Source organism: Phallusia mammillata, chromosome 5 (assembly GCF_965637545.1).
Source record: "Phallusia mammillata chromosome 5, kaPhaMamm4.hap1.1, whole genome shotgun sequence".
NCBI lineage: Eukaryota > Metazoa > Chordata > Ascidiacea > Phlebobranchia > Ascidiidae > Phallusia > Phallusia mammillata.
The window spans coordinates 3,952,962-3,979,072 of NC_137256.1; the positions used below are offsets into that span (position 1 = coordinate 3,952,962).

General features: G+C 38.6%; 2 protein-coding genes across 2 annotated transcripts; both read right to left on the minus strand.

The window, feature by feature from the left end:
* Positions 1 to 89: 89 nt before the first annotated feature.
* LOC145227745 (phosphatidylinositol 4-kinase alpha-like) lies at positions 90 to 23,562 on the minus strand. The gene is made up of 44 exons (XM_080092655.1): positions 23,455 to 23,562; positions 22,967 to 23,083; positions 22,816 to 22,906; positions 22,331 to 22,519; positions 21,496 to 21,624; positions 21,242 to 21,369; positions 20,817 to 21,030; positions 20,404 to 20,531; positions 20,178 to 20,339; positions 19,560 to 19,725; positions 19,312 to 19,414; positions 19,147 to 19,239; positions 18,880 to 18,970; positions 18,494 to 18,589; positions 18,147 to 18,259; positions 17,502 to 17,598; positions 16,549 to 16,818; positions 15,971 to 16,079; positions 15,751 to 15,899; positions 15,326 to 15,459; positions 15,041 to 15,191; positions 14,584 to 14,684; positions 14,412 to 14,517; positions 13,726 to 13,899; positions 13,203 to 13,370; positions 12,600 to 12,707; positions 11,819 to 11,919; positions 11,421 to 11,658; positions 11,244 to 11,365; positions 10,790 to 10,930; positions 10,297 to 10,541; positions 9,512 to 9,657; positions 8,997 to 9,155; positions 8,157 to 8,300; positions 7,509 to 7,642; positions 7,062 to 7,169; positions 5,690 to 5,816; positions 5,024 to 5,218; positions 4,426 to 4,587; positions 4,221 to 4,352; positions 3,629 to 3,753; positions 2,939 to 3,059; positions 1,970 to 2,143; positions 90 to 1,435 (listed from the first exon to the last, which is right to left on the minus strand). Exons 1-44 carry the CDS (start codon positions 23,530 to 23,532, stop codon positions 1,166 to 1,168), a joined length of 6,309 nt encoding a protein of 2,102 aa, XP_079948781.1. The 5' UTR covers positions 23,533 to 23,562; the 3' UTR covers positions 90 to 1,165.
* Positions 23,552 to 25,501, minus strand: LOC145227747 (uncharacterized). The gene has a single exon (XM_080092659.1). The coding sequence runs from the start codon at positions 25,437 to 25,439 to the stop codon at positions 23,964 to 23,966; it is 1,476 nt and encodes a 491-aa protein (XP_079948785.1). The 5' UTR covers positions 25,440 to 25,501; the 3' UTR covers positions 23,552 to 23,963.
* Positions 25,502 to 26,111: the final 610 nt, after the last annotated feature.

Sequence of the window (26,111 nt, forward strand, 5' to 3'; positions counted from 1 at the left end):
CTACTAACACTGAAATTACTCAATGTTCTACAGAATTTCAAGGTACTACGCTGAATCTTTCCTAATCGGCTTAGCAGAAAACAAAAATATTTTGATCCTGACTCGAATTCGCATTTACTTTTGGAGTGTGCCAGGGTGAAAAGGTACATCATACAGTTCACGAAGCGTCAATAAACACATCAGAATTCATAGGTCTAAAGCATGGCTCCTGATCGGTATATACAAATCGACAGAAACCATCAGGATCAATAATTGCGCGCATAAATATATATTGCACCTCCGCTATTGCGTGGAGACAGCCACAGTAAACACAGTGTCACGTGAAGTAAAAACATCAGGCATTTACGCCTATGGACCAGACAACAATTTAAACACTCTAAAATCAAGTCGAACATGCACTTTATGCATGATTATTTACGACATTAATAGCACTTCTCGGCCACTTTTGTACTGTTAAAAAACAAGATAGACTTATTTAGGGAACACATACTTATCAACCAACTTCTACCTAATAAGTTTACATCCAAATCTACTTATATCGTGCCTATTTTGCTTATGTATGTGCGTTACCCCAAAGCTGGCACCAAGCCGGGAATGGAAACAGAGGTACACAACACGAGAGGGACGTACACAGCGGTAGCTACGCACACAAAACATTGCGTCACAATGATACGTGGAAAGCCAGCCAGGAATCAAGGAGCGAAACATTGCAATTTTTCCACACAACATAAAGTGCTATGGTGCAGTGTTGTAAGTCGGGCGGGATTTTTAGATCGGGTTTGGGCTCGAGCTAGTGAAACGGCATCGTTTTTGCGTCAATTCTCGAACTTTCCGGTCTAATTCGGGCTTTCATTAAAAAAATCGGGTTCGGACCCAATTTTACACCCTCTGGCGATTTCAACTTTCGTATGGCAGCGTAAAAAGCTTTGCATAAACTCACCATGTTTTGGGAAATAGGCCCAGAATGCATTTGAGAACAATGTTTTGAGCCAGTAAGGTCACGGTCCACACTTTAACACAGAGCTATTGTAGGACATGATTAAGGTACATGGTAACACAGTGGGTGCATCTATCTACCCACATTCCCAAAAGCCATGAATCAGCTTCAACCCAATAAGATACTTCACCTTGTATCAAAGCACATCGAACTGAATCAAAAAGGGTTTTAGTAATAAGGAATCTGGTTCTGGTAATACTGGATCATATCGTAGGTGCGACTCCACTTGCTCAAAAAGCAATCGCGAATAATGCGCACCATGTACTGGGCAGCTTCCTTCGAAGAGGCTGATGGCTGAAAGCGGGATCGAAGAAGCTTGATGGTGTTACCACGGAAACAAGGCAGTCCTGTGTCAAGCATCAATGCCACCAGAGCAACTATGTCTTCCTGGTAGGGACGAATGGCTAGGTAACCTTGCACGCAAAGCTCCATAAACCACTGCAAAATGAAAGGCATATATCGTTCACGCGACAAGCCAATAGAGCGAAAAGGTCAACCTAAGTTTTTGAACTATATGTAGCAGTATCAATCGTCACAAACGTGTACAAGAGTGATTGTTTTGGAAATATTGAGAACGAGGCGTTTTTAAAAGAGGTATTGGACGCAAGTGTTATATAGACACCATAATAAATGTCTTAGATCCCTGCAAGTATATACAGCAAGTCCATTAAGTAATTAGAAAAACTTTTAGGGCTACAGGCCAAAACAACGCATACATCCAGAAAAAAAAAATATCTGCCGAAAAAGCCTACTTGGATTGTTACAATAAGCTCGGCAAATTTGAAGCGATATATTTTTTATGGTAGTTTGGAATAAAATCTACACCGAAAAAATATGCGTTTGACTCCACTTAGTTTTGTGCAGACGATTGGCACTAATTTTTGTTTGGCAATGCAAAAACAAAACATTTACCGCTTCGACTAAAAACTACAGGGTGCAGTACAAAAACGGCAATTGACAACGTAGTTTTACCTTGAATGGGGGAGCTTCCATTTTTCCGCCCATGATCATCACCATTTCCTCAGTAAGTTTTATATCTGGTTCCCAACCGAGGTTTCCACCTGGACTGCTCTCGAACATAAATCCGAAGTCGATGTGAAGGAGATGCCCTTCTTGGTCCAACATGATGTTACCATTATGTCGATCCTGTAAAAAATATATAAAGCTGTTATTCTACATTGCTTTGATTGCTGCGATGCCTAAAGAGCAAGTTTGGAAAGTATTACCAAATATATTACGATAATTAAGAGAAGTACAATGGATATGTGGCGTTGTATCACAGACTTACGCCACACACCATGAGTGTTTAAAAGCAAGATTTTATAAATAAACAACGACATGTAACCAGAATCGTTCTTTGAAACGTATATTATTTTTTTATCATTAGGCAGGGAAAGACAAACAAATTGAAAGTAGATCAGTGATACCTACATCAGTTGTTTATTTAATCATAAATTGATACACTTGCAACTTATACTTAAACACACAATACTTGGCTTTAACTAGAAAGGTGGCTTTTCGATGCCATTTATATATTCTTATCTCCTATGTGCCGATTTGCTATAACTTACATACCATTTGATATACACACATGATTGTTTTTGCAAGCAAAACGAATGGGTCCAAACATGTGTTGATGCGAATTGGTTACGGTACAAAAATAGTGCGATTATTTTTAGATTCTTAAGTACAAATTAGTACAAAATATCAACCCAAACTTCAGGGAACCCTAAATAATGACATCCAACGACTATTTAGTTACTTGTTTCATTTGACACCAAAGTTCGCCAGAGTTTGACATTTTTACATCAAGTATGTTCTCCGTCCAAATTACAACACAGACGCGTCGACTAATTATACGAGGCCGGCGCCAGAAGCCGAAATTAATTCCCATTGCCAGGCAGCAAATAAATAAACAAACTTAGCATAGTTTTGGCTCACTTTGATTTGTAGCAGGAACAGTACGACGCTGTAGGCGGCCATGCTTCGTATGAAATTGCGTCGAGCGTTCTGGAATGTTGGAGAATTCTCGTCGCCGTATTTGTTGCGGAAATATTCGTACCTGCGAGAAAATTATAATTCGGTGAGATACTAATCGTGACTTTGTGCGTGTCCAAAATTGTTTTGTGTAAATAACCGCAAAAAAAAACTAGCTAAATTGTCAAAACTCGTTCCATAAAAGTTATATGTGCTGGTGTTAAACCAAGTACCTTGTAATTTGGCGGTCAACGAACCTAGGCAAGGTGCGTTAAAGTCGACGAAACAAAACAAAATGTAAAGAGTCGGATTTCAATTCATACAATGGTAAGAAATGTTAACGGTTGTTAGCTGCCGAGCCCTTGATTTGTAGGAAAATTGTTGAACAACGTCAACGTCTTTTTATTTTTAACGTAATGCACTTTCTTGTTTAAACTAACGATTGCAATTGTACAAAAAAAAACGGTTAGCACTATGAACCAGAGTTAGTCGGCCAGGGCTTTTCTTCTTCGGTGTCGCGCCAAAATTGACATAAAACTGGCTTGAAGCCACACTCGGCCTCATTTGTGCCGAAATTTCATCAACATTCAGGCATAACGTGATTATTATTATTATTTTAAAAAAATACAGAGTGCATATAAACTAAACACTTACATTCCAATGGCGGTCTGCCTTCCCAGCTGGTCACGTGATTTAGAGTCTGGAATACATTCGATCACTCCACATCCGGGTGCGCTTGCCACCACACGGTACGGGAAGAGGAAAAGATCAAGTCCAACCTGACATTAATAGTTCAAAAATGCGTAACCATAAATTTGTTTAACGCTACCGTGTATGTATTTGATACCTATATCAGTACATAAAATTCAAACTTAACCGATGCAGTGTCATGGAATACTGAAGGTATTTTTGCAGATTTTGTGGAACCCTTAATAAATACAGTTTTTTTGAAAACGGGATAGAGCGCAAGTTAGAACATTCCATTTGCCAAACAAAATAACTTCCTCAGTGACACATCCTTAGCATAGAAATATCGTGACCTTTAGTAAACTTATACGTCACAATTTGTGCATAGTATTGGAAAGCGTACATTTCCTAACATTGAGTACGAACCATTTCTGTTTGAATTCTCAAAAAATCTTTGTTCAACCCTTTGGGCTCAACTCGTAAAAAGCCCCTGTATGCAACCCTGAAGTCCAACCTATGTTGAACATCCCAGATGTAATGCCTTGTGTATTCTATTTACCTGCTTGAATATGTTTTGGAATAGCTGAATGACTTGCAGGGCCAACATATCCTGTCTACAGTCATCCCCAACTTTGAATATCACCGCTTGCCAGGTCAGATGTTCAGCAGATGGCAGTTCATTTACCTCCGACTGGAAAGGCACAAAACGTTAAGACTTCCACGCATTTTGAAAAGGCAAAATATTAATTGTCACGTGACTGTACCTTCGTTCCGAGTCGCTCCACTTCGGTGATTCCGCACGTCCTGACTTTAAAGCGTGTGAGATACGGAGCCTTGGCAGCGCTCTGCAGGGGAATCCCCGTTTTGCGGTCGATGTCTGTTACAAGCGATTCTGGACTGCTCGGCAGGTAACAACCCGGTCGCACCTACAGGGCACCCAGTACATGTTATTGTCCGCTGTCCGATTATTTCGCATCAATAAAATCGATCGATGAAAATAGGATGTCTCGCATTCAGTCATATTAATCTTGTTTTGCATATTTCAGACATAGGCACAAGGTGGCTACAGGGCAGCCATACGCATATCAACAATACGTGTAAAAACATTACACACTGAGTGCGTAAGAAACCCCATATATGTGTATGTGTGGCATAAACGAGTTGAACCAAAACGCAGCAAAACGAGCCGTAAGCAGGTAAGTAAAGCCAATGTGCAACGTAACAGACGTGGCAAATTAGATCTACAATTCCACATATACACGATACACTGATCTATAAGGATCGGTTTTAGATCAACCGAAACTCGTAAAACGGTCACCAAAAAGATTTTAGCAAAAAACTTAAAATGATCCACAAAGTCACCTTGATATCTTCAAGAGCTTTGAGACAAGCCGCTGTTCGCTCAGGTCCTTTTGGATACGGTTTGATGATGCCCGATACGTTGGTGACGTCATCGAAAAACTCGAATTCGCGTCGGTAGAAATCCTTGGCGGGTCCAGTCAGGTTCGACACAATGGTGTCGATCAGGTCTGCAAGCTTGTTACCAATTTCTGGGTCCTGTGTGTGAAATATTGTCAGCAAATTACATGTAAAAGAGGCTTTCAGTTATGTCTATGTCACTTTACCACAAATTTCGACCAATCTGTAAGACTAAATTTATATGGAGAAACCGCAATGCATGGAGGTTCATGCTGTAAAAAATTGGGTCGTTAAAGATTTGTAACTGAGTCCCATTAATACAATTTGTTGAGAAGAAACCGTTGCACCAAAACAACTTTGTGCATCTAACTAAATCTACACTATAACATATGTATGCATATAATACTATATGCAGTCGGACCAAAAATCGTGTAATATCGGTCGGTAGCGCGAAATAGTTTTTTTTGGCTCCTAATCCCAAAGCAATAAAATCGGACTTTACAAGTGTGTTCACATTTTGCAAAATTATTTCAATGCATAAGAAAGAACAATTAAAACATTTCAATTGCGTTTATTTAAGCCAAAACATTTTGAACTGAAACAACGCACCTTGTTTTTAGCCTCCTCATCTGTGTAAACGTTGGTTTTCATATTCCAAATCATTTGATGAGCTAGAAGTTGTGATTTTTTGGCTGCCCACACAAGATATTCTTGAACGTATCCCATTGTATCGTATCTGCAAAATTTGGTTTGTTATTGGTAATTGGTTTACAATAGGGCATGTTACCAAGTTTTAAAAATGATACAAGTCTCGCAAGTGAAACCGAACCGAATTGTGTGGGTACAAATTTATTGGATCGCGAAAAAATCTAAATGTTGAATAACAATCATGTAACGATGAATTTTTTTCATGTTTCTTAGTTTGCAGTAGTACGCATCACTTAATGCAGTGATTTTCAACCGGTGTTCCGCGGAACACTAGTGTTCCGTGAAAGATCGTCAGGTGTTCCGCGAGAAATTTGCTCGTTTGAATATAGGATTCTAATGTTTTAGACTTCTATGGTTTGAATAGTGTTTTATGTCAAACACCGGTCGAAAATCACTGGTTTAATACAGTAGGCGGAAATAGGTTTTCTTTTATGCAAATAATTATCCGCCATCCCCGATTGGAATGTTCTGTAGTGATTGGCTTCATTTATTGTTGTGTAATATTAAGACTCGTTGTCTAATAATGAAATAGCTGAATCGCGGGTAAATTGCTGACGGTCGGCGCAATTTAGCTTTGGGTGATCTTTAAAAATAATATAACATTTAAACGCTGTTTCAGTCGACACGAGATTCAACAAATTTTCTGACGTTCAGCATAATTGCTTGCGCGGAAAACGATGAATCACGGAACAGTCAGTGCTAGGCGAATATTGTATTTAGGTACAATATATAGTTTCAATGATACGTTTTCGTAAAACTTCCCCCGACTTTAATAGCGCTATATGAGCGTTTTTTTTAGTGATTACGTGATGTGCGATTTAGCGTTTTAGTGTCACCCTGAGCCTATAGTTGTTTCATTGCAGCAAAATTTCGTTTGGTGTTCCGCAAACATATTTTAATGTATAAAGTGTTCCGTGGCTCAAAAAAGGTTGAAAAACATTAAGTCTTAATGTGTGCGCGCCTTGAGAGTGTTTTCCATTTTACCGTTTGCGTTAGTGATATTTTTTTACGTAGTAGTCATTCGGTTGAGAATATTAATCTTATTAAGTAACATGCACAGCGTCCTTAAAATTGTCGCAAGGCGAGATTGGGTATAATGTTGTTTTTCTTAGGCATCAATTGGGTCGCGTGACTTTGGGATTTATTCTCGTGGGCTGCGACAAAGAGTATTTGTTTATCACTGGCCTAAAAGACCAAACTACAGAGAAACATTATAACCAACAATCTGACCCTATATTGGCAAAATAACAGACTGACAAATAAACAAACGCACCTGACCGCCTGAACAAGCTGTGGAATGTAGAATAAGATTGCCTCGGGTGGAAAACGACGGAGAACTTTCACCGCGTATTGAGCAGTTAGCGGATGAGGGCTAAACAGTCTGGACAAAAAATAAACAAAGTTCGATAGAGAATATACGACAGCTATAGAGCAATGCTAAAATTTTGAGTCTGTCCAAGCGTTTTGATAAAATATTGTCGTGATTTGTGCACAACAAGTTGGTACTGACATTGTTGTGCACATGTGCCTGACGTTTAGAGCAAGTTCCATTAATGACACATTAGTGAGTAAATTACAAAAACAATTTGATAATCCGTTACCATTTTAGAAACGCTTTGTTGAAATAAACTATATACTTGATTAAATTTAGAGATATCACACACAGCTAAAAAACAATAACGCAAAAATAGTGTGAAAGATTTAGGAAACCCAATCTCACCTTGAAAAATAGGAAAGCGCTGTACTCGGGGTTCCGAGAGCCCAAGTGACCACGTGATTAAGTTCGGCCGAATCAGAATCTACAGTTTGTGCGGTTACCAGATATTTGATGGCTGCCGGACATCTGTGGGCAGACTGTAAGAAATGTATAAAATTTAGAGAATCCCCAAAAAGTCGACTAAACCAACAAAAAAATTTAAACATTAAATCAACACAAAACGTACTTATTTTACCCATACCCTTTTCTGATAAAAAGTTGTTATATGGCGGAAAAAAACGGCATGGCCAGGAAAAAATTAAACGCCGCGAGACAATTTACTTAAGGTCCAATTGATAATTTTAATAGCATTGCGTGCCAACATTTTTTCGTGGAATAATGGTGTATGCTTCAGATTTGGACAGCAATCAGAGAGCATACATATTTGTATGTGTAGACTGGGTTTGAAAGACTATTGCAGCATAACAAACAAGGAACGCAATAGTTTAATTTATTTGTATAAGTACTAAAATATGATTTGTGCTCGGCTGTCTTAGTGGACGTCAAAGGATTGTTTTTGTAAAGTACTATAATTTTTAGCGATTTTTTTGCTATCTTTACTACTTTACATACATAGGATAGTAGAAGCATTATTAAATCCAACCAACTAACCTCTGGATTACTACGTAGAAGTCTTGAAACCTCGCGAACCAAAACCTCGGAATTTCGAAGACGATCCGCCAGAAAAATAGCGAGGATTGGAGAAATTTCCCACGATACACGAACCATTTCTTTCAACTGACGATCTGTGATCTCCTGCGAGACAAACAAATCAAAGGCTCAAATCTGCTAAGCATGTCTAGTCATTAAATTTGACATTAAATTGAGAGTTAGGACTTAAACTATCGTCAAATTTTGGGTAGATGCTGGACTGTGTACATTTCAAGGATTTGCATTTGACCGTCAGTCAAATGAGTTCGTTCGGAAAAATGAACTTTTGAGTTGGATAAGGACTTAAATTAGTAAGTTTTCGGGTCGGGCCTAAGAAAACATAGGGTCGCATCCGGCCCGCGACTGGTATTTTAGTTTCAACGGCCGGACGGAATGTGTGTGTTCAATCCCATTTTTGTACCAAAAAGTTGTTTCATTAAACGTTAAACGTTTTTAGTTTGTTACTAAGAATAAGTTTGTTGCGTACAAAGACAAAATCATTGTGTAATTGACTTTGCCTATAGCACAGCTATGTTAATGCATGACCATCGCTGCGGCCCGCCTCCACAATATATCACTACATTTTGACCCGCGCTTGCAAAAAGGCTGTCCACCTTTGGTTTACAACTTTGATTCCAAGTGAAACTTTTTAGAAATGGCATCAACATCATTAAGAACTTAACCAAACAAGAAAATGCGACAAACAACAAACAAATACTTAACCATGGCACTTTCGTTCTACTGCGTTGGACAAGCAAAATTCATTTTGTTAAAACAAGGCAAATTATTGACAACAACCACCTGGGACTTCCACGCAGCAATTGTCGCCTCAACTTCGATTGCCAACTCGGGACTTGACGCTGGATTGTACCACGTGACCAAGTGTTCCGCTTCACCAGAGATGAGATAAAGCAGCAAATTTCGACGCTTGATGCACTCGCGAGCTACACGGGTTTCGGGCTGCAAAAAGAAACGAAAAAAACGTTAACAGTTACTTGTTATGACAACAATAAAGTGCGTATTTTGAACCAAGAAACTTAAAAGCGTGGCAATGTAAGGAATAGTTTCATAGTTTGTCAGACAATAAGTTAACTAATCATTTTGTATGTGATGTATGAAGATTCCAACGGCTAAGTTGAAAAGCATTTTCATATGAAAACGCATATACTAGAAACATCTATGGTATGGTGGGATTCGAGATCACGATAGGAGTCTTTTCGGGACTAGGGAATGGATTTAAATAGGTAGTACAAATAGGAACACATTTCGTTTCGTAAACCAGTCCACATAACACAAAAGCTTCAACTTTGTGTTACCTTTCCTTTCTTTGAACTTCGTTTGCTTGCAGCATATGTTGATCTCTTTGATGTTCCCGAAACTGTGTTGAACCATCCTGAGTTGTTGCCAGGGACAACAGATAGACTGGACACCGATGCAAGGTCGGGACTGAAGCTTTCAGAAACTGATAAATAACGCCACTTGAAGTTAGTAAGAGGAGTGACTTACGTCGTACACCAAAACATAGCCGTTATTTCCATTGATTGAATCAAATTAGGTGTGGACCGAAACCAAAATTTGACAGTTTTGAATATGTGGCACGTATTAGGCGGAAAAGATACATGTTGCGCCGTAAAATTGTGTGTGTAAAAGTTTGGTTACAGGAAAATCGCAACATTTTTTTCGGCCAAAACCGAATCTTCGTAAATATACTGGACTCGAACGAATGAATTCGGCAAGTAAAAAAGTGATTCAAAAGGGGCATGGCTCTGTCAAACAGGATGTATTTGCACTAATATTTGCTGTAAGACATCCATATAATGTCCCACTAATTAGGTATTTTTTAGGCGTAAATCCAACCGCGGTAATAAGTATAATTTGAGAACGTTTTATCTGCACATTCTAATGCTTCATTACGGGTTCTACCATTTTCAGGTTTCAAAAATACAATATCAGTTCAAACAACTCACACACACAGATTTTGAGATTTTGTCGCCAAATTAAAAAAAGTGTGAACAGGACACTATCGGTAATTCTACCAACGCATAAAACATATTTATCCGTTCAAACTGTTAAACAACATCAGATACAAACACCATGATACCTGGAAAGTTTTTCATCGAGCTACCGGAACCAAGGCCACTGGGCATGGATCCGACGGTCGGCAATGCTGAATGCGACGGAACACGACCTAATGATCCACCGCCAGTATTCACCACAGATGTAGGTTGTGAGTTACTGTGCATGATGTGCTTGCGGTCTGTGTGCACTAAATGCCACAGCTTCATCGCAGATGCAAAATCTTCGCGAAGACGCTCGCCGTTCTGAGTGGGAAATTTTCTCTCGCAACTGAAGGAAGTTTAATAACAAGGTTACTTACTTAAAACGGGCAAAGTCGGTTGGAATAACATTGCTGTTAAGGTTTTAGGACATTTTTTTCCTTGCATCAGTGCATTTTTTAAGGTACTGAACTATTTATGCCTGAGCATTATGCTTTGGGGTTAAAGATGTTTGATTTTGTTTGATAACCAATAATGGGTTTTTTTAAACCAACTTTTTATGTCCAATGTAAATAATACACAAAAACCTAAATTTACCAGAAATAGTCGAACAGTGAAACGTAAATTCGCTCTCGCAGGAAATTCTGTTCGAGAATTGAGATCCCGAGTTCAGCGCTATGCAGAACACTGAAGGCGAGCGACATGAAGTTGAATCGAGTTCCAACAGCCGATACATGTCTAAAGTGTCAAATGAAGTGTTAGTGCAATTAAAATAAGATGAAGAAAGTCAAAAATTTGTTTTGGACAGCCTACCTAGGCTAATAATAAGTAAGTTAGTAGATCTGTCGTGTTAATATGTACACTTGTTTTAAACCTTATTCAAATAGAATAAAACAAACAAGTAATATTGAAAGTGAATAATGAACACAAAACATTCACGAAAAGGAAACACAAGTCAAGTCCACCTACGACCGACTGTATTTTAATTTGAGTGCTTGTAATGCCAACAAAAACATTTTTTTGTAAATGAAATCACAAGAAGATATCGCACCTGGTCATGTGATTGTTTCTCCCTGGAACACGCAGTGGCAAAGTTCGCATGACGAGTGTAAGAAGAAATCTTGATTGTTCGATGTTACTGCACTTCACAACGTCAAACCTGTGCTGCAAAAACTGCAACAAGAAAAAAAACGTATTGCCTGAATTTTTATTTAAATTTCACCCGTACCTTGATCCACACAGAATGAGGTTCTACGTAAGGAGCTCGCGGTTGGGGCACGTGATCTTCTGACACCGCTAGGGGATCCCCCTCGTCCTGGTCAGGAGCAAAAATTCCCATCCGACGGTTGACTGTAACCTGCCATGCTGACGTCATCTCGCTCATAAACGCCGACTCGAGGTCGTGGCGTGACGTCAGCAACCACTGCCAACACTCGGTGGCGCACTCGGCAACGGATCCGTCAAATCTGAAAAATAAAACGATGTTGAATATTTTGAAACCACTAAATGTTATAAAGGGGTATTAAACAAAAGTTTTTCCCCTACCATTAACGGGTTATCTTAACAAAATGCCAAAAATGGTTCAACTCTGAAGATGTGCCACACAAATAATTAATTGTAACTTACGAGTCAACGCAACACCATGTGACGAGATGAAGCATTTTTCGATCATCAGCATGGGTTCCTTCCCTCGCCACCAACAATGCGGCTGCTTTGTAAACACAATCCTGCACATAAAAATGATTTTTATAATATTATTATGGAAGGTTCCGATCTTTCTACTGTACTGTGTCAATGTTATACTGAAGTATGTACAATACAGCACCATGCAATATGGGATATCGACATTAACAATTTCGCTCATTTAGTTCCATTCAATCTTTGCTGTGGGGTTTACAGTAAAGGTGCGGCTATAATGACTTGCAAATTTAGTGGTGCTGTATAGCGGTTAACTCAATATAATAACTGAGTAAAGACAACTTGTGTTTTATAAAGGTGCTTCCCGCGGTCAAATCGTGATACTTGTATTTCATAAAAATTGCACACCAATGCATTAAAGTTACACCAAAATGTTTTAGATTAATCTACATTCCAGTGACTTTGGTGCCTTTCAACGCACCGATCAAAAGAATTTCATAGAAACCACGAGCGAAAAAGAATATTAAACAACTTTGGTTATATTGATAATTGACTGACGTGCCGATGCAAATGGTTAAACAAATTAGAGTTTCCCAAGCCACATAATCGACGAGTGGACGAACCGTTAATGCATTCATCTCTAGGGGAATAATTAACTGCGGAATGTTCATGTAGCACCACCACGGGGATTTAAGCCTTCCCGCGTATTAGCAGGAAATAATTAACAACGGGCATCAAAGGACGTATGTCACATAGAGATGGTTATTACCTTCAGCGTCTCCAAGTTTGAATCGCTCATTGCTTTCTTATATGCCACATTGATCGTTTCGCTGAGCCGGATACCGTTCATTCGGGAGAGAGAAGACATTCCTTTGATCTGCATAACAAAACAAGAGTAGGTTCCTATAGTTAATGGAGTTTAATACTCTTCTATTATAAATAGTAAGCAACTTATTTGATGCACATGTCAGGTGACAATATGATACTATAATAAAATCGACTCTTTACAAAAATCCATTGATATATTATGATATAAGGGTAGTTGATTGTCAAACACACAAAAACGAAAACAACAAAAGATACCAATGTATTTCTAATATTTTGTTCACATTGAGCAAAAACGCTTTTATTATTGTTTTTTTTTTAAATAATAAATAACGAAATTACAGCGCGATCACATACTACCTTCTGACTAGTTCAACATTTCGTTGAATTACATTAAATAAAAATTTTTGAATTGACGGCTCCTAGTGATTGTTCATTGAAAGCACCTCGTTCACAAACCGTTTACAAAGGCCAAAGACTATTCCGTAAATCTGTTACAGATCGACGGGATAAAAAGGTTTCATAACTACGAGGACCGTTCTCTTACCTGTCCAAGGTATCTATTTCGTCTGTTCATTTTCGAGATGTGGCCGGCACGTTTGTTTGTGACATCAGTGAGAGCTACTTCTGTGGCGAGGGCAACAGCCAGACCACGATGCTCTGTCGCCATATTTTCCTGGTCAACTAACTTCTCTTCAACACGAATAAGGTATTCCTAAAAGACAGCGATCAAAATAAAGGCTCCTTTCACGATTTAAGTTACACCGCAAGCATACGGTCCAAAAACAACCAATGTGTTTTTTTAAACGACTTCCTCTTTGTAAATGTTAAACAAATTGCTTAGTATAAAAGCATGTAACTAAGACAGTGCACCCTATTTCGGCTAATAAGATCTTATTAATGCAGTTGGTGACAAAAGACATTGACCAGATTTAGCGAGGCATGTTTTTTAGATTGTAAAACTTGAGTGCCGAAACGTGGCAAGCCTTTTCGGACAATGTCTTGTCACAGTGTGCATTGTCTGCAGCTAAGCAACAAACAATCCAGTATAAGATCCACGTGAGTTTTACCTGCAAATGGCTGGTTGTAGTTGTCGGCGCCCACTTAATGGCTAACCGTAAAATGTGACGACAATGTTTCGTAAAATCTTCAACAATTTTTTCTCGAAGTTTGCGCGAGTCTTGTAGTTGAATTGTGTATTGGGTGCCTGGCACTTGCAAAGCAGGAGTCTCCGCAAACGGACCCTGCAGTACATTTGAATTGTATAAGTAGTTGCGTATGACATTCTGAACTGAAAGTTACTCATTTTTGTTTTGCAAACTGAAGCTTTATTTTTAGACAGAAGCATTTTCAAATTTTTTTAGACAATACGCAGTCTTTTTTGAAATATTTATGTACAAATTCGCCTCATACAAATAGATAGGGTCATCTACTATAAATAGCCACTTGTTGCTCTCAGCTAAACCCCATTGTTTCAACGTTAAGATACATACGTGTATTGTACAATGTTATTTTTTTTTCTTGGCGGAAAAACAAATCAATTGAATTTATTGATGAATTGATTAATATGTTTTTCTCAGGAGATTTTGAACAAAAAAATAAACCCATGTCAATTTCACCTTTGGTCAAGCAATACAGTACCTACATATCCAACCCCTAATGCCTATCTTAATGTGCAAATTAAACACACAACAAATTGTAGACAAAAACTGAGATGTGAATAACTTAATTTGTGTATTTGAGGCAAATAGCATACCGTTTGTAAAGTGGACGAGAGAAGATGTAGGAGGTCGAGCATGGATGAGAGGACGCGCGCATTCCACAGGACGTGGGGAAATCGTTCAACCAACCACGAGAGGTAACTGGTACAAAAACATGTCCATATACTGATCTACTTCGATAGTATAAAGAACAAACATTTCACTTACATGTCGGCCACTTGTCGAATTCGGTTCTGGACGCTGTTAAATTTAATGAAGAGAAATAAGGCTTGGTCTGCGAGCAGAGATTCCGTGGAAAAAGTTTTCTCCTGTCGATGTCAGGGTTTTAATTCAGTTTATAGTTATAAAGTCATTTACTACACAACTCTATCAGACCACTTCTGCACAGAGTTGCATTTAACTTAGTACTGAAAATTATTTTGTACTTGTTGTTTTAGATCTATTTTTTCAAGTAGGATACGAAAATACTAACACAAACGTTTGGTTCGTTGGGCTAATGCATTTTTTCTTTGGTTAACAGCAATGACTTCAAGTAAAATACCTGACAAATTAACACAGGGCGTTCCAATACAGTGCAAATTAGGAAAGTAAACGGCTGTAAATTTGATTCAATTTGCTGAGCTTTCACGGCTAAGATACGTTACTTGCATGTCCACGGTATTACCTTGGCGGCTATTTTATCAAGGAACATGTGAAAGATGCGGTCGGCGGCCGCTTTCACACATTTCCAAATTTGTGACTTGTCTTTCTGGATGGCGCGGTCTTCCAAATACTTGAAAAGTATTTCTGGTGAATAATCGGGACTGTGAAGGACTCTGAAAAGTTGAAAAAGCGTAAATTCATCTACGATTTTATGCAGAATTTAGCAGCGTTCGCCAGACTTGTACAAATAAGTTTTATCGGTGTAATTCTCTACTTTACATTTCATGTACGACTTGTCCATATTTACCTAAGCCTTTCCAGTCTATATACTGATAGAAGGTAGGTACACAAAGCGAAGTCCATCTGGTTGATAAGAGTCGAAACTTCGGTCGAGTTGCCAAGTAGGTTGGAAACCAGAGTTCGCAAATCGGCCAGCTCGGTCTAAGAAACAATAAAGAATTCATGAATGGTAGACGCAAGGCAGAATTTCCGGTGAACCTTATCTATGCACTAACGTTTCGTCGCCATATTTATAACGTCGTTTTAATCAGCGTCTATATTTAATCACATAAAGTGCGCCTGCAAAGTCGGTCCACAAAATACATTTACAGTGAAAGGTAGATCAAACTTATAAAACTGTACCAGTGATTGTCAAAACACGAACGCCTCAAAGCAATAATATTGGTGGACTTTAATAATATCTGACTTTACGAGTCAGCCGGTTTTACTTACCGTGGTGACAGTGTCATTCTTTAGTGCAGAGTTGTATCTTAATCCATTACGTAGCGGATCTCCGCTGGGAAAAACCAAGAGTGGTGACTTGACAGCAATTTCACAAGTACCGTGATGCCACTCTGGAGGCCAGAACGACTGCACCGAGGCTATAGCGATTGCACAGAATAAAGTTTAATGTTGGGTATATGGCAACGGGTTTGCACTTGAATAGACTCACCTTCAGGTTCGGTGGCAAAACCAAACACAACACAGTAGAGCCAGAAGTCGCGAAAAAGTTTATGAAGGCGAGGTGTTGGTGAAAAGACTGGTGGAAGCCTTCGAACGAGCTGCATACATACAAATGAGTATTTAATTTGTTTTTTTAGGCATCTAATATGTTTCGTTCAGAGCACTGGCTTGGTTATAATAATCAAAGCTTAAAGGGAATTTTACAATATGCTTGTTAACGCAAATGTCTATATAAAACACAAGTTTTCCAACCCATTGTTACGCGATAGAGCCTCATGGAGCTACTTTGTGTCCAAAATAATACGGCGGGTATAGGGAAAAACACATATGTTGCCAGATTTTTACAAACTGGACAGCTTTAACGCGAATTTGACAGGCCAAATTAAATGAAACTTTTGGATTCTAACAATTTGGCCAATTTTCTTTCGCGTTAAAGCTCTTCGGTTTGTAAATATATGACAACCTAAAATCTTATCTGAAATGAAACATTTTGTAAGATTGGGGTTAAGCAAAGGCTACATGACCTTAACGGATCTTTTTCGTAACTGTAGTTATAGTTATACATACCACAGCTATAATTGGAATTAAAACTCCTAAATTTCCAGCGCTATTCGAAGCTTTCAGAATTCCACCAATCCCAGCGCTTCCTGCTGTTTGCATCTCAGCCAGTTTTTCAGCTGTCCTTTTCCCTTCTAAACCCAACTGCACAAAGAGCTCCAGGAGGCGAACCAGTAGAGCCTCCAACCTCGTTCCTCCAGCTGAGAAGTCACCCGGATGTTGCTGACCACTACCGGATGACGACGGGGAGTCTTGGAAATCAGATGATTTGGTTTCTTCCTGCAAAAGTATTACCACTATATATGGTTGCTTAACTAGAAAATCGTACTGTGATTTATATGTGGGTGTGTCCTGATCGCTGGTTGCATAGACGCTTCAGGACTCATACCGGTTGTAAATTTATGTTCATCTAGCCTGGTTGTTTAATCGTTACCAAAAAACTTTGAATTGAAAGTATTTGATTAGCAAAACTACAAACGTGTTTCACATTAATACTTTCTTTCACAAAGACAAGGATTTAAGCGCTGTCACATTTCAGATTCTTATCGATCACGTGTGTAAATTTTAATCAGTTTGAGCAAAATTTTTTAACAAAAGGTGACAGCGAAACAACGTTAGATCGTGAAATGAAAGAAATTGGAAACGGTTAGTACTTTTTGGGGCTGGGATGCCATAATTACTTACATTTACTTTAAAGTTTTAGCAGTGGTAGTAAATATTGCATGTAACCACACGTAGCATGAACAGATAATATGTCATGTGCAAATCATAATTTTGCGGATTTTTGAAAGGTCGCTTTGACGTAAGGGGTTTGCAATTAAAATCGTATTATAGTCTGGTCTCAGACATCCAATTGGTGCTTACATTCCCACATGCGCTGTTTAATACTATTCCCTTGGCGTAAAAAATACGAGAAAAAATGATTTAGGTAAAACTGTGCAATAAACGAAGCGGACACTCACCGGGCTGTTCGACGAAACACTTCCTTTATGCGGCAGATTTTCGTTGAGATTCGTTGCAATGTTCGCAAGTGCATTGATCGTCGCAAGTGAACAGTGTCTGGCAAATTGGGGAAAATCAATAATCGTAACATAAAACATCCACTTAAACCAGCAGTGCTATGCGATAACATTAAACGGAAATTTAAATCGCAATTTCTCTACATCGGCACTTTCATACATTTATCATTGATAAATTGAGATTTGGCTGCTAAGCGGCTGAATACGTTTCACTGAAGTTTGAAAGGTTACTGATGTCACAACACAAAGGCTATAAGGCAGGGGTGTCCAAACTTTTTTTAACGGGGGCCAAATTTTACCAGGTAAAGACGCCCGCGGGCCAACGTTTATTCAGAATTAAGACACAAATTTACCGGGTTTAAGGAAATTTTGTGATTTTGTTGAGTCAGCACCTTCCTTTTTACCGGTAAATAAAGTTCCATGGAAAGCTTTTGCGTGATGTAGCGTCGCCAAAACCCAAAAACGTAATCCAAAGTTCCAAACTATGGCGGGCCATACGCAACACAATTTAAAAAAAACAGCCGCGGGCCACTTAAAATGCCGTCGGGGGCCGCAGTTTGGACACCCCTGCTATAAGGAAATGAATACCTAAAGTTGGCTGTGTCGTTGCTTGTAGTAGATTGGGGTGAATTATAAACTGTCGAGCTTGCTTTCACGCAGATTTGCAGCAACATGTTGAGAATTTCTTGATGTAGCTTCTCCTATTGGAAAAACAACTAAATTGTAAACCTAAATTCAATACTGATCAGTAAGCGGCAGACAATACACATTGTTTTGAGCTTAAAGTCCTTATCAGTGCAACTGATCACAAGGCATTAGCCTAGTGTAGCACCAATGATACTCTGTTTCGTCAACACGAAATTTGACGCACGAGCTGTGGTGTGATAGTAGTTTTGGTATCACAGATTAATCTAAACATGTCAAACGCTACGTACTGGGCCAAGTATGGCGATTCTTGATAGCTGGTTGATGATTAAGGTGTCGAGCTGTGAAGGTGGAGTGTTAAGTCGCTGCTGGAGTATTCCCACCACCTGTCATTGAACACATGATTGCGATTAAGGAAGGTAACACACTTTGCAATATATTCCTGTGAAACTGACTGATTTTGTTTTAACCAAGGATTTTATCGTCTATTGATTTTAATGTCTTATAGTTGAATAAAGGCAAACAGTGATCGTCAGTTCAATCTCTGCTGTTGGTGGTTTTGATTCATTACTAAAACTGCTGTTTCAATCACTTCACAAAGTTTCGTTTAATACCAGGAAGGGCTTGGAATTACTACATTAGTCGGGGCATATAAAAAGAAATGATGCCAGTTTACCTGTTGGAGGACTGCATCGTTGGATAGCTGAGGGTCGACACCAATGTTGGTCATAATTTCCACGCAATGTCCTAAGACCAACATTTTGGTGCTGCAAAAAAAAATGATATTAGTATAGCACTCCTATATACATCAATAGAATCGCATTAAAATAAGGTTACAAATAGAAACTATTACTTAAAATGTGGACCAAATAACTCTTCTAATCAACCTGGGACTAAAAATTCTAATTGGTAACAAATAAGCTAATAGGTCAGTCAACAATACCTTTCCTGCTTTGAAGTTGAAAACTCGCCAGAGAGGGAAGATAAAAAAGCTGGTACACATTCCACGTCATGTTGACATCCAACACTTAATGCTCTACAAACATTCAAAATGTCACAGACAGTTGGAAGAAGAAATCTTAAGCCAAGTTATAAAGCCTTTACTTACTGGCAGATACTTTCTATTGCAGCATTTTTGATGTACTGATAAGATTGGCGCTCGCTTTCAGCAAATGATCTCAAAATGGATAAATATGAAGTTTTCTTTTTTACTGCAAAACAGTTTGAACAAAATATTAAAACATGTCTGTAAACAACGGGTAGAACAACAGAAAGAAAAATTACAAACACGGTTTGACTTTTAGCTAACTTTAACAAACAATTTAACAAAAGACCACATGCTTATTGGTGCATTACATATTAAAGTCTCAGCAGACGTAGACCCAGCAGTTGTTGCTGAATTGTTGGCATCAAGCTTATGTAGCTTAAGAATTGCAGGAGAGGGGGCAAGTAGAAATTGTCGCAGAGTATGAAGAACTTGGGTCACATGGCCTGGACTTGATTTGGTCAAAACTCCAAGACCCTAAAAAAGATTGCATTACTAATTATTGTCGAAGAGACTATTTAAAGTGTAGTTGTGGTTCTGAAAGTTTTTCACATAAAACACTTGGAAATACAGAAAATACAGCACTTGCCAATAGGGTGCAGATGTCAGGACAAAATTTTAAATTCCAGTCAGAATTTTTAGCTTTTTTTTTGCTTGGGGGCATAGTCGTGGACTGTGCATTGCAATTAACAAGTATTACTTTAATGTTACAACAAATTTGGTCTAGAATGAATCGTTTTTCCAAAAGTAAAACAAGCAATATTTTCATGTGGGTGCACAAACACACGGTGTAAAGTAATTTCTATTGACACAAAACACATCCCTTAAAATTGCAAAAATGTCTACACGTACAATCAATCAATACATTGTATTGAATATTTTGTGCAGATTTACTGCAATTAAGTGTCAGTAAACATCCTGTGTCATACCTTTAAACAGGCATGTAGCAATGGCACATGAGCCAGAAAAATATGGCTTGACTCGTTTGTCATCAGTCGACTTGTCATCTTAGTAAACAAATTCTGCATCTCTGAACGTTCTCCAGGGCTTGTGAGCAGGATCACATCAATACACACAGCACATGCTCTGCACTGTACATAGATGATGGATGTGGCTGTTTGGTGCTACTTATAGATAAAGTATTAACTGTCAAACCTGCATTAGAAACTTGTGCAACTTGTTTTGAAGCAGGTCTTCTTTGTCTTGTAGCATGTTGCCAATGTTTGTGTATCCATGAGTAAATGAAACACCAGCCAAACCTAATAGGCTTTTGCACACGGCATCTTTAAATGTACACCAATGTTAAACCTGACCTATTTATATAAACCAGTGGTGTGTTTGCAGGCCCGTGGACAAAATGCAGCCATAAAGGGTGCAGCCTGGAGTATTTTTTGCAGTGTTAGCAAATGATTGAAAATCCTTATTCCATGTCTTATTAACCATCATGTTAGTTGCATGTGTCCAATCAGTAATATAGGTACACCCTGGGCTAGATTATTAAAATCTTTGGAACTCTATGATTTGGTACAGTGCATTGAGCAACAAAAAAGAGGATCATGATCACTTACCATTAAGTTGCTTAACTTCAATAGAATCTCTGCAAAATTTGATCACAGTAAGTACAAGGACTTCGGAAAGTGACATGTAGAAATGAGATTTGGAAACCATTGTGTTTACTTTGCCAACCTTCCATAGATTGGCACCAGACTCAGTTTCGTTTAGCCAATTTAACAAGGCACCATCAATTCTTGTCAAACATTCAACAGAAAGCAAAGTGCTAAACTGAAAATAATATATCATACCATAACTAAAGTATATATAATTTTATAACAAAGCTTCTTTCAAAACACCCTGTAGTTCCAAACATAAAACAACGAGGGTATTTTTAAAACGTTGTTTTGAAATTGTGTAGATAAAACACATGGCTAAGACTTTGTGTCAAAATATGCAAATAACATCTAAATTCAAATCAGTACTTGTGTGAATGACTTACTGTTTCAAGTAGTGACATGGTTTGTTGAAGGGAAAACCAGCTTGATATGTCATCACAGTCTGCATAACGAAATTCACCTCTGGCTTGAACGGGTGATGATTGCAAGTCATTACTGCAAATGATGTTTTCTGAAATCGCCAAGTAGAACAGTTTTATGTTAGGCTTAAACTGTACAATAAAAAAAATATTCACATCAAGTCAAAATTCACGAACTCAAAATATCATCAGGTTTGTATTTAATATTTTTACACTACCATAACAAGTCTTGTGGGTCCCTGGAACTCCATCAAACATAGAAAGAAAATGAGACGTTTGATCACTCGATCTGTTAAACCCTTTTAGAAGGCCGAGGAAAGTAGGCAACACAATACCACACAGAGTATCTGCACAATAAAAACAATTGCACAGACAATAAACAATATTATGAAACATGAGGTTATGAGATACAGTAAACCTTGGGTTATCCGGATCTTCATCTAATGGGGACAAAACTCGAGGTACTAATGATTTGTAATGTGGTAAAGCTTGAACTAAGCTACAATGGTTAATCTCTGCCTAATCCGGACAAATTTTTGATCCAAACAGGTCTGGATTAACCAAAGGTTATAGTATATGCCAGTGAAACAGCACAAAAGTCAAGAAGTCACTAGTGATGGGACGGGTACCCGGTACTCGGTACTCGGTATCGATGGTATCGAACGATTTCAGTGGTATCGATACTCGTACTCGGTATCGAAATATTTTGCCTCAGTTTTCGATACCAACGTGCGAGTACCGAAGGCCGATTTACACCATAAGAATACGGGCAACTTTATGCCAATATTTGCTTCGGACAGCACAAAATTGGAAAAAAGTTCCGCCAGTTTACGTATATCTTTTTCGCTATCATGTGGAGATTACATTTTTTGGCATGTGTGTGTGCACGCCTGTACCCCGACCATGGCAGATAAATTAGCCAGTGATATACAACTAAGCACAACACTACACCTAAGTACTCGGTACTCGGTATCGAAGGTATATACATGTGGTACTCGTACTCGGTACTCGCTTCAAAACCTGGTATCATCCCATCACTAGAAGTCACAGTACCTTCAGACAACGTTGGATTCAGTATGGCCTTTGCATATAACTGTACAGTATCAAGAAACAGGGGAATTATTTTGTTTGCAGCTTTAGAAACTCCATTCTTAGCATCATGACTTTGTTTTGACAGGATGATTGTCTCACTTAGCAATGATGACAAGCAGTATGCATTCCTTTCCGGTAGTGGCAATTCACCTAAAAAAATAAAATATCAGACTAACTATAATATTTACAAATGTCATTCATTGTATTCAATACCTAATGAAAAATCAATTGAACAACTCACAACCAAACAAATAAGTTTTCAAAATATTAGATAACCTTATTGACAAATTCCAATATACAACAAGAACAAAATACATCACTTTTTGCTATTAAGCAGTGAAAAATCTACAAAGCAATGCAAATTGATTTGACATTTTACAATCTACCATAATAGGATAAAATTTGGCTTGCATTTAAAAATCAATACTGTGACAGAGGCAATTTACTTTTATTGCCTGCTTCAGTACCCAGACTCCATGTCGCTGATGGGAGGTGCTGAAGCAGCTCGAGCAGATATGGAAGCACAATAGTGTGATGCTGAAAACACACAAAACGTTGGGTGAAAATGTAATGCAAATGATTATGAGTGAATCATACTTGTAAATTAGACTCTAGAAAGTAAACTCCCAAGGAAACAATTCCATAATGATTTCTGGAGGTTAAGTTGTATGTTTGATCGTGGATGGTTGGACACATTGACAAAAGTCTTGCAATCTGGAAAAGTATACATTATTGTTATTTGGGTAAAATCATAACTGGGATCAGCCCTGAAGCATTGATGTAGACCAGCGATCACCGTACCTGCATATAGAAATTTTATTACATCAAGCCTATTAAAGGCATTTTTTACCAAATCAGTCAGCCACCAAGCATTCACCACATGGCAAGGCATGCGCTACAAAATCTCAAAGGCCCGGTAGATTCCTGTTGTGGGATCGAATCCCACTGCAGGTGGGATTTTTCTACTGCACACCTTGCCTTATGGTGAATGCTTAGTGACCGACTGAATCAGTAAACATGCCTTTAATAGGCCTGGCATACTATGATTTTTGTCTTTCCTGCAACAAAAAAATAAATTTACTTACTTCTTCAGCCTTGGCATCTTTCTTTTTTGCTAGGTTTCTGGATAATTGTCTAAGACTAGTAAAATAAAAATTATCCATCACACATCCCTAAGTTAAATTTCTGAAAAACACAAGCATAGCACAGTGAATGGGTTTACCAGCACTGCCTGGAACAGTACAAATATGGGATAAAAGGCATAAATTGAAGGAACACAAAGCAAGAAAAAATGCTTCACAACATACAGATAGTATGTGCACACTGCAACACTCACTACTAAGGAAGACTGTACTTTTTATAAGGTCATACAATATGCACTACCAGTTATAATCAAAAGAAAAAATGTACATCAGATAACCATAAATATAACACCAAATATAAAGTCTGGTAAAGTTGAACGGCAATTCTAGGCACACTTCCATGTCACAAAAATATTTTCTAGTCAGTCAAATTGATAATATTAAAACTATGTAGTTGCAGCTAATTTCTAGCCATTTTTTCCTGATAAACGCTTGTTCAAATGCAAAGTTTGTCACCAAAAACTAAGAATAGTCACAAGGCCTGGTGACTCAGGTGAGGATGCAATTAGTTTGGTATCATTTACTAGCATGTTGTGAACCAGAGTAGGATTTCGGTGCACCACATTAAGAGGTTTTCCTTTCTCAACATCCCACACAATTATTTTCTTCTGATCTCCACTTGTCACAAGCATGTCACGTCTCAAAGTCATGCAACGGACAACACCAATGTGCTCCTTAAGAACGTGGAGACAGACACCAAGCCAGTTCCATATTCGAACAGAGCTGTCAGCAGAACCAGATGTCACATACTGTTCATTAAAATCGATGCAGTATACATCATCTGTGTGGCCGACTAGTGTATGAGAGCATTCACCTACATCCATCGGCCATATTTTTATAACTTTGTCGCCACCACCACTTACAACATACTGCTCATTTAACTTTGAGCAATGAACAACTTCAGTGTGACCCAGTAGGACATGAATGCAGCGGCCAGCTTCTATATCCCATACACGTATCGACTCATCCCATGAAGTAGTGACAGCATATTTCTGATAACAATACAAGCTTACTAGTTCATCATGATGGCCAACAAGAACATACAAGCACTTTCCATTCATGACATTCCAAATCTTAATTGATTTGTTATCATAACCGGCCACTGCTTTCTTGCCATCAAAATCCAAAAAGCGTACAGGGGATTTAATTTCAATTTCTACAAACAAATGACCAAGACATTTTCCTGTGCTGACATTAAATATTCGTATGATACCGTCATTGCATCCAGTTAGCAACAGGTTATTCTTGAGTTTAATACAAGTAACTGCATCAGGATGTTGGTTAAACAAATGCAAAATATCACCATTTTGTATATCATATAGGACAGCATTTTTATCATCACCTGAGGCAAGAATATTTCCCACACAGTCCATACAATTAATCCGACCTTTGTGACTTTTTACAGGTGGCAAGACAATATATCGACCAGTGGCCCAATTGTGATGGAGATGAGTAGCACGAATGTAAATATCTTTCCATTTGCATATTGGAGGCAATTCCTTGCAGATACATTTCATAGGATGAAATGTGGGTGATGTGAGGTTTGTGTGAGGGGCATGACTTGCTGGAGTAGGAGCAAACAACTCTTGACTGTGTGTGGCATCTTCTCCAAAGTGAAGCCACTGTCTCTTCCGACAGAGTGACTTCCACAGACTCTCCGTGTTGGTTCGCTCTCTCCACTGCATGCTGCAACAGGCTGCTCTTGATAACTCCTTAGGCGTGAGGTAGGAAAATATTCTATCCACAAGTTCACGGGGCAAAAATGGAACAAAATCGACAGCAAGTAACTGCCGAGTGTCACTATACAACATCTGAAGTTGCCTGGGTTTGCATTTCAAAAGCAATTGTTTTAACAGTAAATCTTGATTCTTTCTGTCCATGGCCGAGAAAGTGGACAAAATGTTTTCAATTTTATCGGAAGTTGACATTTTGCAATGTTTTTTTATTCGGTTTTACTAAACTACAAGATCTGAAAAATACAGAAAACATGTCCTATGGTAAAATAAAAACACAGACCTGAAGATAATTTATTATTACAACTATGAATGTATTTAGAAGAACACTAATTACTAATACATATACTTAAAAAAGTTGCAAATATTATGAAGGAAATTAGTTTCCACAATCAGTTGTCTACATTAGACTTTTCACTGTGTCACATGGGTCACGTCTAAAACTGCGGGCCCACTTGGCCCGCTAGGCCTAGCACTTGACCCGCTTGGCCCAGCACTTGGCCCGCCTCATGCAAGTATAAAAACTGCGGGCCGGCTGGATAAAGCCGTGGGCACGCCTGTCACATGTCATTAAATTTTGATTTCGACAAGATCTGAACGGCAAGCAATGGATGTAGTGGGCCCGCAGTTTTTTCTTGCGATAGACGCGACAAGCACAGGATATAGTGGGCCCGCGGTTTTTCGATAGGAGAGGCGGGCCAAGCACTGGATATATAGAGGGGCTACAGTTTTTATACTTGCAAGAATTTTCCAATTGCATGAGGCGGGCCAAGCGGGCCAAGTGATCCAAGCGGGCCCGCAGTTTTAGACGTGACCGTGTCACATCACAGTTTGCCGGTCACGGTACAAAATACTAACAAATAAAAG